This window comes from Stomoxys calcitrans, chromosome 5 (assembly GCF_963082655.1).
Source record: "Stomoxys calcitrans chromosome 5, idStoCalc2.1, whole genome shotgun sequence".
In the NCBI taxonomy this organism is placed as follows: domain Eukaryota; kingdom Metazoa; phylum Arthropoda; class Insecta; order Diptera; family Muscidae; genus Stomoxys; species Stomoxys calcitrans.
Window position 1 is genome coordinate 2,773,154 of NC_081556.1, and position 14,582 is coordinate 2,787,735.

Sequence of the window (14,582 nt, forward strand, 5' to 3'; positions counted from 1 at the left end):
CGATTTAGCCATGTACGTCCGTCTGTCTGTTTGTCGAAAGCGCGCTAACTTTCGAAGGAGTACAGCTAGGCGTTTAAATTTGCATATAAGTGTAGGTCGGTTGGGGTTGTAAATGGACCAAATCGGTCCATGTTTTGATATAGCTGCCATATAAATCGATCATGGGTCTTGACTTCTTGAGCCTCCATAGGGCGCAATTCTCATTCGATTTGACTTAAATTTTGCAAGTAGTGTTTTGGTATCACTTCCAACAACTATGCTAAGTTTGGTTCCAATCGGTTCATAACCTGATATAGCTGCTATATAAACCGATCTTGGGTCTTGACTTTTTGAGCCTCTAAAGTGCGCAATTCCTAACCGATTTGGCTGTAATTGTGCATGTGGTGTTTTGGTATCACTTCCAACAACTGTGCTAAGTATGTTGCAAATCGGATCACAACCCGATACAGCTGCCATATAAACCGATCTTGGGTCTTGTCTTCCTGAGCTTGTACAGGGCGCAATTCTTAGCCAATTTGGTAGTAATTTTGCATTCGCCAGTTAAACCGATCTCCCGATTAGATTTTATTGACCAATCTTTCCACAATATCTAAGAAGTTAGCTCGAAATCGGTTCTGATTTAGATATAGGTCCCATATATATGTTCGTTCGATTTTGAGACATATTGCAATAAAGAGCTCATTTGTTGACCGATTCTCTCGAAATTTGGAGGGAAGGATTTTCTTTAGACCCTTAATATTATAAATTTTCCATTTTATTGGTTTTTTAGTGATTATCGAATATGGTTCCATTCTAATAAACTTTTGTATGTAGAATAAGGCAATACATTTACGTAAGTCAGTCAGTTCTTTGAAATCGATGTAAGAGCCTCAGTTCATTTGATGCAATTGATTTCCAATAATACTTTTGTATAACCAGGCGTATAACAATATCCTATGGCAGATTCAAATCTTCTTGTGGACTTAAAAGAAAAATTCATTTGCATTTGATGAAAGATTTCTAATTACTAATTTTCTTGGAAGGAAAATTGTACTTATCAATAGGGCGTGAAACATTTTAACACTTGCTTTAATGAATAACTTTAAGATATTTATAAGAAAAACTTGAGTGTCAAGTTTCTAACTTAATTTAATTTATTTTTTGCTATTCATTTGGCTTGCAAGTTGAGTTGGTGGCAAAAAATTTCATAAATATTTGAAGATTCATTAGTTTGTATACCCTTTACCATCCGTTTGTAATGACTTCAAATATTGGATTAAGCCACCATAAATTATACGAGTATATGTTCCTGATCGTCATGATATTTTAGGTCATGCCCATTAGCTAGCTATGCCCGTTAGTCTGTAGAAAGTACTTTAACTCTGGAACAAGTAAACCTAGCCGCTCGAAATACAGGTCGGCTGGGATTGAAAATGGGCCAAATTGACCCATGCTTAGGTAAAGCTCTCATATAAGCCTATCTTCCTATTACATTTATTGAGCTTCTAGGGGGTGAATCCGATTGGACTGCATTTTGCACGATGACTTAGCCTATGACCTCCAACTACTATGGGAAGTGTGATGCTTATTTTCCATAATCATATATAGCTCCCATATAAATTGATTTTCCAATTATACTTTTAAGAGTTTTCGTTCCCATAGAAGGGGCTTTTAGCTTGAGACTAGCGCCAGGTGGGCCAGAAGGATGGATAGGCAGAAGAACGAACGGGCAGGAAGTCGGACGCACAAAAGGACGGACGGACGGTCAGAAGAACGGACGGACAGAATTGTATGAACAAAAGGGCGGATAGGCAGAAGAACGAAGGGACAGAAAAACTGTTTGATAGATGGATGGACAAACTGACGGCGGATGGACAGAAGGGCGGACGGAAAGAAGACCGAACAAAATAAATCAAATTATCAAGCTGGTGGTTTAAGGATACTCTAATGTACAAAGCGTTAAGGCCACCGTAGCGCAGAGGTTAGCATGTCCGCCTATGACGCTGAACGTCTGGGCTCGTATCCTGGCGAGACTATCAGAAAACATTTTCAGCGGTGGCTTTCCCCTCCTAATGCAGGGAACATTTGTGAGGTTATATGCCTTGTAAAACTTCTCTTCGAAGAGGTGTTGCACTGCGGCACGCCGTTCGGACTCGACTATAAAAAGAGGCCCCTTATCATTGAGCATAAACTTGAATCGGACTGCACTCATGGATAGGTGAGAAGTGGAATGTTCATGGGCAAAATTTGCATTCGCATAAAGCGTTAATTTCAGCCTGGTCGAATTTTATATACCCTCCACCATTGATCGTATCTGACAAGTTCTGTGAATAATGTTTAGTAAAAGCGCCTTGTAGTGGCTCAGTCAAATCTTAAGATAGGAGTATGTAGACCTACATCAGATGATAAACTGATTTGGACCATACTTGGCACGGTTGTTGGGAGCCATAACAAAACATCATCTGCAAAATCTCAGCCAATTTGGATAATAGTTGCGCCTTCTAGAGGCTCAAGAAGTATAATTCGAAGGTCAGTTTATATGGGAAGTATATCAGATAATTCCACACTGGGGCACGCCGTTCGTACTGGCTATAAAAAGGGGGCCCTCTATCATTGAAAGGAAATTGAATTGAAGGTGTCACTTTCAGAAAGATACCGAGAAGTCTCACAGATGTTGGGCACTACGTAGACAGGTGGTAGGCTCGAAATTGAGCCCGAATCCGAGAATAGTCCATTGGCTCTACGCTACGGTACACTACACTCTACACTTCGTGATTAGACCGATACTTACTTACGCCTCAGTAATTTGTTGGGCAGCGATGGAGAGAAAGTGCAACGTCTTGTCATAAGCGGAGCGATCAAAACCACGCCCACTAAGACACTGGAGACAATTCTAGATAACCCATTCATAGACATACAGATTAAGTGTGAGGCAGCGGCTTTGAGACTTAAGGCGATGGGAGAACGGATTGAGGAAAGGAGCAGCTCATACCATCGCGGTATAATCGAGGCGACGATAGCTAACCTGGAAGGAATTGATGAGGTTTACGATCGGATACTTCAGACGACACTCGAGGTCGAGCGCAAGGCACTGCTGCCAGCGGCACAGTCTTGGATTGACGTAACCCTAGTATTGTCATCTGGAAGATCATGTTACACGGATGGACCAAAGAGGGGGCCTGGGAGTCTACATTGAGAACCCAGGGACAGAGATCTGTTTTAGACTGCATGACCATAACACGGTTCTGCAGGCGGAGATGTGGGCGATCACAAAATGTGTGAAGTGGTGTGGTGCTGATTCGAGGACGTCGAGTGTGAACATCTTTACCGACAGTAAAATTGCCATAAGGGCAATAACAACCAGGATTACAACCATCCAGGATAACAACCAACATTGAGAACCCAGGGACTGAGATCTGTTTTAGACTGCCTGATCATAATACGGTCTTGCAGGCGGCGATCCAGGCGATCATGGAATGCGTGAGGTGGTGTGGTGTTATCGCGAGGACGTCGAGTATGAACATCTTTACGGACAGGCCATAAAGGCATTAACGCCTTCTTTGAGGATGGCACAATACGCATCGTTTGGGTGCCGAGCCATAACGGAGTAAGGGGGAATGAGAGGGCAGACGATTTGTCAATGCAGGCCAGAGAACTGCCGTCAATAAAGTTGGTTAAACGGAAGCCTTTCGGGTCGACCCAGTCCGATTTAAGGGCGTGGACAACAAACGCGCATGAAACACTGTGGAACAGCGAAACAGCCGATAAGATCGGTCACTTAAAGCGGTGGCGGTATAAAAGTTAGTTCAACAAGTTGGAATATTATTAATGCAAATTGGTTGTGGATGTAGGCTATATCAAATTGGATAAGACTCCACTGGCCCAAGGTAACCTTCTCTTGGCCAAATATGATTATTGTCAAGTGTCCGCTCATTATCTTAATTTTAAAACAGACAAACAGGCATGGTTTATAAACGATAGCGGTCGAACACGTCAAGCTATCCGCTTGAAATTTAGCACAGATACTAAGCATTGATGTAGGTGGTTGGGGAATGGAAATAAGCCATATTGGTTCAGATTTAGATATAGCTCCCATATAAATCGATCTCTTGATTTGACTTCTTGAGCCCTTACAAGCTGCGATTTTTATCCGATTGGGTGAAATTTTTCATATAGTGTTCTGTTATGACTTCCAACAACTGTGCCAAGTACAGTCCAAATCGGTCTATGGTCCATGGTGGTGGGTTTCCAAGATTCGGCCAGGCCGCACTAAACACGCTTTTGCTTATTAAATGTTTAAAGATTTCTCCTAAAATTTTACTACATTAAGATTTTACCAGTGAAACATTTAGTTTCCTTATTTCTTGGCCCTATTTATTCATAAAATTATAGCCTATGGGATCTCTGAAAGAGAGTTATCTTTCTTGTACATCCGCCTATTTGATATGTGTCATTTTCATTTCCATGCTTATTGGCCTGAATGGACTGGACCGCATAGCGTGCTTTCAATCTCAACCTTAAATGGCATACATATTGCCAAACACATTTTTCTTCTCAATTTCATTTGATGTGTAAATTATTGATATTGAATTGTTCCATATTTATCGATATTTTATGCATTCGTATTTTCCTTTAGGACGGACTTTCATTTCCATTCCATCTTTTGCCTTTGGCAGCCATATCCGCATCCGCATCACCATCAGCATCGGAATCATTTCTGTATCGTTCCTGAAAACATTTCACTTCCGTTTATGTGAAGCATAAATCGTAGACGCTTTTTATGCTTTCGCTTTGTTTTTGTTCTTCCGTATGATGCCCTAGAACACATCGGAATAAATCCCAATTTCTGTAATAAAGCAAAGCCAGCAAATGAAACAGAAAACAGCAACAACACTAACACCAAGCAAAAAAAAAAATAGGTGGATAGAGAACAAATCGAATGAAATGAAAACGAGAGATGTCAATATCTGTGAGCTAAGGAAGTTAGCATATGGATCTACAAAAACAAAAAAATGCCAATGTATGAGAATAGCAAGAAGAGTATGTAAATGGATATGGGAGGTAAGTATTAGACTGTGAAGGCTGGCAATATTCACTGAATAAAATTTTTATTTATCATTAGTTATCGATTAATATTTCGTAATTTTGTTATAGGAAATTTTTACAATTGAAGCATATAAGACAGTGGCGGGCAAATACACACACACACTATTGCACATATGTGTGTACGTGCACAAGAACATAAGCCCATGGTCACACTACCACGTGTGCCCAACAATGATCTATAACCATTTCTAGGCACATTCTAATATCTCACCTTAAGGGCGACTTGAAACCATATGACATCATAGTTATTTTATTCTCGTAGTTAAGATATATGTAAGTCCTCATCAATACTGTCCGAGCTTATCAAAATCCATGCTGATAGCAATGACATTCATGGGATATGAGAAGACATTTGGTATTAGAAAAACACTACAAATAATAAGAATTTAGTTTATAGATTTCTCATCTGCAGGAATTTATTGCCACCAACTGTACTTTTATACCCTCCACCATAGGAAGGGGGTATACTAAATTCGTTATTTCGTTTGTAACAGCTCCAAATATTGATTTAAGACCCCGTCATCCCCCTGATCTCTCGATTTAAGGTCTTGGGCCCATAAAAGGCGTATTTATTGTCCGATTTCGCAGAGATTTGGGTCAGTGAGTTGTGTTAGGCCGCCTCGAGATATTTCTGCAATTTGGCCCAGATCGGTTCAAATTTGGGTATAGCTGCCATATAGACCGATTTCTTGATTTAAGGTTTTGGGCCCATAAAAGACGCATTTATTTTTGGATGTCGCCGAAATTTGGGATAGTGATTTGTGTTAGGGCCTTCTATATCCTTCTTCAAATTGGGCCAGATCGGTCCAGATTTGAATAGCTGCCATATTGACCGATCTCTCTATTTAAGGTCATGGTCGCATAAAAGACGCATTTATTGTCCGATTTCGCCGAAATTTGGGACAATGAGTTATGTTAGGACCTTCGACATAATTCTTAAATTTGGCCCAGATTGGTCCAGATTTGAATATAGCTGCCATATTGACCGATCTCTCTATTTAAGGTCTTGGTCTCATAAAAGACGCATTTATTGTCCGATTTCGCCGAAATTTAGGACAATGAGTTATGTTAGGACCTTCGACATACTGTTTAAATTTGGCCCAGATCGGTCTAGATTTCAATATAGCTGCCATATAGACCGATCTCCCGATTTAAGGCCTTGGACCCATAAAAGGCTCATTTATTGTCCAATTTAGCTGAAGTTTAAGACAGTGAGTCGTGTTAGGCCCTTCGACACCGTTCTGCAATTTGACCCCGATCGGTTCAGATTTGGATATAGCTGCCATATAGACCGATCTCCCGATATAGAGTGTTGAGCCCATAAAACAAGCATTTTTCATCCGATTTGGATGAAATTTTAAACAGTGCGTTTTGGTACACTTCTAAACCCTTTAGTTGAATATCAAAACTCACTGTTTTAAATTTCATCGAAATCGGATGAAAAATGCTCCTTTTATGAGATCAATACTCCATATCAGGAGATCGGTCTATATGGTAGCTATATCCTAATATGGTCCGATCTGGACCACATTTAACAGGAATGGATAGGGGTCTGCCGGAATTCATTGTGCCAAATTTCATCGAATTCGGTTAAAAAATTTATCTTTTATGGCCTCAATACCCTATATCGGGAGATCGGGCGGTCGGTCTAAGAGCAGGGCATATCCAATCATAGTGCAATCTGAACCACATTTCACAGAAATGGGTAAGGATCTACCAGAACTCACTGTGCCAAATTTCATCGAAGTCGAATGAAAAATGACTAATTTATTGCCTCAAGACTTTAAGTCTGGAGATTGGTCTATATAGCGGCTATATATATATCTAAAATCCGATTTTATGAAATCAGTTGATCAGGTTTATATGTAAAGAATACGAAATCATCAAAAATTGTTCGAAAAATATGTTTATATCTAAGCTATCTGCAAAATTATAAATACCCAGCTTTTGGGTATAAATGGGTAAATACCGAGGTATACCCAATTTACCGGGTAAATACCTTTTGAGTATTTACCCAATGCCCATCTCTACGCATGGGGTGCGTATGGTTTACTGTCTAACCAATAACATATATTTTGCTATTCAGCTAGAAATGAGCCTTGGACGTAGTTTCTTAACGTTGAGGTCAATGACTCTGAATATCGGTAGTAAGTTTTAATAATTTCGACTCGTTGTTGGCTCGTATATCTTTCCATCATGAAGTGGCAAATCTTACTGAAGAGAAATGTCAAAAGAGCGGCAAAAAATATGGCGTCATTAGCTGTCCCTATCGGTCTACTTTTGTAGCGTTCCTTTTGAAAACCCCTTTACATAATACCCAGATATAAACTTCCATCTTAGGATTGCTACTTTATTCGACTTTTCACAAAAGCAACCCTTAAACTCTATAAAAAAATAGAAGTGAAAAATGTTTTAAAAAATAAAAATAATAATAAAAATAAAAAAGAGAGCGTTTAGGAACATTTAATCCAAATGTAATGTGAAGGTAAGAATTGTGTTGGCACAAAAAATGTCTTGTTTCAAAAATAATAATATTCCTTAAAAGTTTCTCAAAACTATTAGGAAAACAGGGTAGGTCATCGTAGCGCAGAGGTTAGCAAGTCCGCCTATGACGCTGATCGCCTGGGTTCGAATTCTGGCGAGACCATCAGAAAAAAATTTCAGCGGTGGTTTTCCCCTCCTAATGCTGGCAACACTTGTGAGGTACTATGCCATGTAAAACTTCTCTCCAAAGAGGTGTCGCACTTCGGCACGCCATTCGGACCTGGCTTTAAAAAGGAGGCCCCTTATCATTGAGCTTAAAACTTAAATCGGACTGTACTCATTGATTTGTGAGAAGTTTGCCCTGGTTCTTTAGTGGAATGGAATCATGGGCTAATTTGCATTTGCATAAGGAAAACAGAACATTGTAGCATGCTTTAACTGAAAAATTCGCCAAAGATGAATTTTTCTGTTTGCAAATTTTTATTGCAAATTTCCTTAAAATTAAATTTTTGTAGAAAAAATTCTTAAATATATTTTGAACTCTTTAAAGCCTTTTCTGCTCTTTTTTCTTGATTTCTTTTTTGTTTTGCCTTCCATTGCCTTTAATTCAATGAATAGATGAGAAACATTTCATGTTGTAATCTGGGGGTCTTTGGAATGACTTAAAACAAGAACAGGACTTGGCTATGAATGGCAACAACACTAAGACCTCTTACAACAACCAATTTGTTTCCATTAAATTTAATGTCTTAGAAAACATGGTAGTCATCGTTAGACTACCACTTCCCAACGTATTTCCCTTCTGTGTTCCTGTGTGGCCATGAGATATGGTAGAGGCTAGGGGCAATGGAGGAGTTTTTAAGACACACTCACATTTATCATTTAAGTACGAGTTTATGCTTGCAGAGCCATTTATTGTGACGGTCTCTCTCATACATGGAATTTTCTATTAGCGTTGTATATGGGCTATGATGAGTTGAAGGCAGCAGAGAAGCAACGAAGAAGGGGGCTGCTATCGTTGACAATTAAAATTGTCAAAACATTATGGCCTCTTTTGCAGGATGGATATTTCCAAGGAAATGCTAATGCATTAGCATCAGCAAAATGCACACACGCACAGGCACCCACTCCACGCTGGCTCACGTGTATTTATGATGGTATATTGGCAACATTAATGGCCATAAAAATTGTTGGATGTTGGATGTTGGCCTGGTGTATGTATGTTAGCCAGCGAATTTTGTTATGTCTCCCATTTGCTGTTGCGAGCAAGGGTGCCCCTCTCCCCCCTCATAAATGTAATGCACGAAAATTGTTTGTTCTTATCCCGGGGCTCGCAACACTGCCAAACGTAAATACTTGAAGGCATTCATTAATATGAGATCATTTTTCATGGCCATAAAAATTGTTTGTTAATGAACTTTTATGGCCTTTTCAGTTTTGTTTTGACAACAAAAATGATCGAGAGTTTTGATAAGAAATGCTCGTGTTATGCCAAATTGAAGAAGGGCTACTAAAGAACTTTGTTGCCTGTATGTGGTTTTATTTGAAAATATATGTAATTACATTTAAGCATATGATTTGTTGTACCAGGGGAATAGGAAGTATTACAGCCAAAACCAGCACCATTTAAGGGAAAATCTATAGAACAATGTGATGTCTACAAATTAATTGAATAGCAGAGGAATAAATAAAAAAAAGTAGAAACTAGCTAAGTCCAGCCAGGTTTCCCCCTTCTAATGCTAGCACATTTGTGAGGTACTATGTCATGTAAACACTTCTTTCCAAAAAGGCAATGTAAACACTTCTTTCCACTGCGGCACGCCGTTCAAACTCCGCTATAAAAAGGAGACCCCTTATCATTGAGCTTAAACTTAAATCGGACTGTTATTGATATGTGAGAAGTTTTACCCTGTTCCTTAGTGGAATACTAACACTACGGGCAAAATTTCAGCCAAATCGGTTAACAATTGCGGCTTCCAAAGGTCCAAGAAGTCAAATCAGGTTATAGTCTGATTTGGGGCGTACTTTTCACAGTTGTTGGAAGTCATGACAGAACACCACGTGCAAAATTTCAACCAAATCGAATCAAAGTTGCGTACTGCAGAGGCTCTAGAATTTAAATAGGGAGGTCCGTTAATATGGGAGCCATATTAGGTTATATACCGATTTGGATCGTACTTAAAATGGGTTATTATAAGTCACCACCATAGAATGGGGGTATACTAATTTAGTCATTTCGTTTGTAATACCTCGAAATATTGATCTGGGACCCCATAAAGTATATATATTCTGGATCGTCTCGATATTCTGATTCGATTTAGCCATGTCCGTCCGTCCGTATGTCGAAATCACGATAGCCGTCGAACGCGTAGAGCTAGCCGCTTGAAATTTTTCACAGATACTCAATATTCATGTAGTAGGTTGGCGATTGCAAGTGGGCCATATCGGTTCAGATTAGGATATAGCTCCCATATGAACCGATCTACCAAATTGACTCCTTGAGCCCCTGGAAGACGTAAGTTCTGTCCGTGTGCTGTTATGACTTCCAATAACTGTGCCAAGTACGGTCCGAATCGGTCTATAACCTGATATAGTTCCCATATAAACCGATGTACCGATTTGACTTCTTGAGCCCATACAAGCCGCCTTTTTTTGGTCCGATTTGTCTGTCTGTTTCTTTGAAGCATAGTGTCTTTCTCCATGTCTATCTGTTTTTCTTTCTGCCTATCTGTCCCTCTATCTGTTTGTCTCTTTGCCCGTCCATATGTACCTCTATCCTTCTGCCCATCCTATCGGTCTGCCCGTCTATCCGTCTCTGTCCGTCTGTTTGTTTGTCTCTCTGTCGGTCTTTCTGTATGGCTATCTTTCCGTCTAGTATCTGTCTCTCTATGTGTCTTTGAAAACTAGGCGTATATCGCAATGTAAGTTGCCTTCGTGCCCACTTTCTTTAATATAACCATAATTTATCAGAATTGTTTGATTTAACCATAAATTATTACTAAACATTTGTATTTATAAGGATTTCTTTTTATAATTTCAGTTGCTTCAAGCGAATAGTAAACTGGTCGAAGGAATGAGTATCTGAACAGAATTTAACAAAAATAATTATGAGCCGAGATGCTAGGAGCCTTAGTGATGAGAACATACACACACACTGCTACATATATAGAGACATTCAAAATAAAGATTGTTTTCTTTAAATTATTTATTATATTTTTTTGTACGAAAACATTCTAAAGATTGGTAAAAATAAAGCAAAAAATCTTGACACGATGTAGCTCACAGCGTTTTTTATTTCGTGGTTTTGGGGGCGCCTAAAAGTATGTCACATAATTTTTTAAGATTTTGGCTAACAAAAGTCCATGAGAGTCACCCTGTGTTTAAACGAAATTTTCTGAAGCACACTTCTAGGAGCAAACATATTAAGTATACGTGCTGCTCAATTCTGGGAGCCTGGTATTTTAGTGATTTTTGAGAAATTTGTAATTTTGCCCAAAATCATCATTAGGGGTACTCACTTAAAAAATAAAATAAAATAAAATAAAATAAAATAAAACGAAATAAAATAAAATAAAATAAAATAAAATAAAACAAAATAAAATAAAATAAAATAAAATAAAACGAAATAAAATAAAATAAAATAAAATAAAATAAAACAAAATAAAATAAAATAAAATAAAATAAAATAAAATAAAATAAAATAAAATAAAATAAAATAAAATAAAATAAAACAAAATAAAATAAAATAAAATAAAATAAAATAAAATAAAACAAAATAAAATAAAATAAAATAAAATAAAATAAAATAAAATAAAATAAAAAATAGAATAAAATTAGAGCTTTTTAAGTGAAAAATTTTAGTCAAATATTTTTCCCCCCTTCCTTACCTCTTGCCTTTGTCTATTAAATTTAAATACATTTTGGCATTTGTAATTATTTTTTTATTTCTTTATTTTTTTCCACCTTTTTCAGTCTTTGTATAAGAAATAACATTTTATTTTGTTTACTTTGTTGGTTGTGTTGATTTGTTTTCTGTTTGTTGAGTTACATATTAAATTGAATTTTTGTTTTGTGTTTTTCTTGCAGTATTACTAATTAAATACAATGTGGTTTTGTTTTTAATAGAAATTTTACATATCTGTGATTTTTGTCTGGATTTGGTTTTTAGTGTTCGTTCTATGGGGTTTCAATTTAGTTACTTGTTTCTGGGTTATTTTTGTAATGGTTGTGCTTGACCACCTTAATTATTGCAGATTTTGTCGTTGTTTTAGTTTTGTAGTATATGTAGTATGTATGTATAGTGAAAAGTTGTAATTATAATAATATTTTTTATTATGTTTTCTTTTTTTTCTTGGATTTTAAATAATGTATTTAGTTGGTAATTGTTGCATTTTGTTGTTGGTTTTTTATTTTAATTTTTTGTAAGTTTTGGTAGTTAATGTTTTTTTTTTAACTAAAATCATTTGTGTTTTTTTTTTTTGAAAAATTTTAAAGTCATATCAAAATAACTTAATTCAAAGAACGTATTGAACTATGCCAAAAACAAAGTTTAAATTCTTATTTGCTGTGGGCGTTAGCTTTGAGATTTATCACCTATCATGTGGTTGTGGTAGCATGGTGGGTTTCCCTGTAACCAGTCAACCGTTTTGTGGTGAGTTTTTTTTTGTGTGTTTAAATATACAAATGTAGATATTAAACTTAAATTGTTTGGGGGGGTAGGTTGATTATTTGTAAATATAAAAAATAAACTTGTAAAACTATATTTAAGAGAATATGTACATATATATGAAGTTATTACTTTAAGTGTTTCATTACGAGTTTTTTTCTCTTTAGGTTACTAATAGTATTTACAGAATGCTTTTTTGCTTGTTTTAATATTGTCATTTTTTTAAGTTTTATATATAATTTAGGTTAACCTGAAATTAAAAAGTAAAACATAAATTAATAAACCAATAAAACATTTGAAAAAAAAAATAAAATTTTATTTTAGAAGAAAGTGAGAGCTAAACAGAGGTACAGTTTTTCGATTTAAGCAAAAAACCAGGAACTTTTTTTAGTAGAATTCATACAATTTTTTTTTTCACAACAAATATGGCAAAGTAATTTAAAACTGAAAAACAAAAGCCTTAGTTATGCTTGAAACTCATGCAAATGTTTTTTTTTTTATTATCCTGTTTTTTTTTTGTTTTGTTTTTCATTTATGTAGTTTGTCAATTATTTTGATTTGATTCCTTGTGTCCATGAAATTGCAATATTTACATTTATATTTATGGTTGTTATGGCTCTCCAACTATGGCCTTTTAGTTTCGGTTTTAATTTGAAAAAAATTCTCCAAAAACTGGCAACATAATATTTCAAATGAAAAAGTTAACACTTTAATATACAGCATTAGCCTTATGAGTCTACACAACAGAAGAGAAAAAAGTGTTATCCTTGTTTTTTTTTTGTTTGCTTATTTCATATTCATTTGTAGCTTGTTTGGTTTTTTGTTTTTGTTTTTGTTTTGTGATTTGTGTTTCAAGTTAAATTTTAAATTTATGGTGTTATGAATTCTAAATATTTGATTTCTCGTTTTGTTTTTCTTTGGAAAAAATGAACAAAAATATTTATATATGTATGTTGGTATTTGTATTTTGTTTTTTTTTTTTGTTTAATATATATCGTATGTATTAATTTAAATTTTATATAATCCCTTGTTTCATTTTGCATGTTATCTGTGTTTTTTTTTTTGTTTTGTTTTCTTGTTGTCCTTTAGTGTGTCCTATAACTCTCTTGTGTGTTTAATAGTTGCAGTTGGCTCTTTGATTTCATTATGCATGAAGTTTTGTTTTGCTGAAAGAGTTGCATTTACAGAAAGGTCAATTTTTAAGCTTGAAAAGGGATTTTGGGAAATTTGAAGATTATCCAAAAAATTTTAGTTACAAAACCTGTTAATAGCCAAAGGAAAACAAAAACAAGTAGAAAGGCATAAAGATCGGCCGGGCCAATCTTTGGGCACCTCTGGTATATATGTAAACAACCTTTCGGTTGGGACAGCTACATCCTAATATAGACCGATCTGAATCATATAGGACACGGATGACGAAAAGCCCAACATAAATCACTGAGTCAAATTTCAGCGAATTCGGATAATAAATGCGGCTTTTATGTGGCCAAAACCTTAAATCGAGATGTCGGTCTATATGGCAGCTAAATACATATCTGAACCGATCTAGGCTAAACTAAAGAAGGATGTCGAGTGGACCAACACAACTCACTGTCCCAAATTTCAGCCAAATCGGACAATAAATGAGCCTTTCATGGCCGAAGACCTTAAATCGAGAGATCGGCCCATATGGCTGCTATATTCACGGATGACGGAAAGCCTAACTTAAGTCACTGTGTTAAATTTCAGCGAAATCGGATAATAAATGCGCTTTTTATGGCGACAAGACCTTAAATCGAGATGTCGGTCTATATGGCAGCTATATTCATATCTGAACCGATCTGGGTTCAACTGAAGAAGGATGTCGAGTGGTCTAACACAACTCACTTTCCCAAATATCAGCCAAATCGGACTATAAATGAGCCTTTTATGACCGAAGACCTTAAGGGCGCAAGACCAAATTTCAGCGAAATCGGACAATAAATGAGCTTTTTATATGCCCAAGACCTTAAATTGAGAGATTGACCTATATGGCATATAGGACACGCATGACGAAAAGCCTAACATAAGTCACTGTGTAAAATTTCAGCGAAATCGGATAATAAATGCGACTTTTATGGGGCCAAGACCTTAAATCGAAAGATCGGCCTATATGGCAGCTATATCCAAATCTGAATCGATTGTGGCCATCTTCAAGAAGGATATCGAGGGGCCTAACACAACTCACTATCTTAAACTTCTGCGAAATCGGAAAAAAAGTGCCTTTTACGGGTCCAAGGTCTTAAATCGAGAGATTGTACTATATGGAAGCTATATCCAAATCTGAACCGATCTGAGCCAAATTGAAAAAAGAGGTGTCGAAGGGCCT

The 14,582-nt window shown here is 36.5% G+C and overlaps 1 protein-coding gene across 2 annotated transcripts in view; it reads right to left on the reverse strand.

Moving 5' to 3' along the window:
• Positions 1-11,487: 11,487 nt before the first annotated feature.
• LOC106082265 (leucine-rich repeat and immunoglobulin-like domain-containing nogo receptor-interacting protein 2) overlaps positions 11,488-14,582 on the reverse strand; it is a 274,301-nt gene continuing 271,206 nt past the window's right edge. For both annotated transcript variants that reach the window (XM_013244656.2, XM_013244654.2), the window contains exon 5: positions 11,488-12,485. In XM_013244656.2, the coding sequence (XP_013100110.2) occupies positions 12,481-12,485 (5 nt within the window). In that variant the 3' untranslated portion in view covers positions 11,488-12,480. The remainder of the gene's footprint in view (positions 12,486-14,582) is intronic.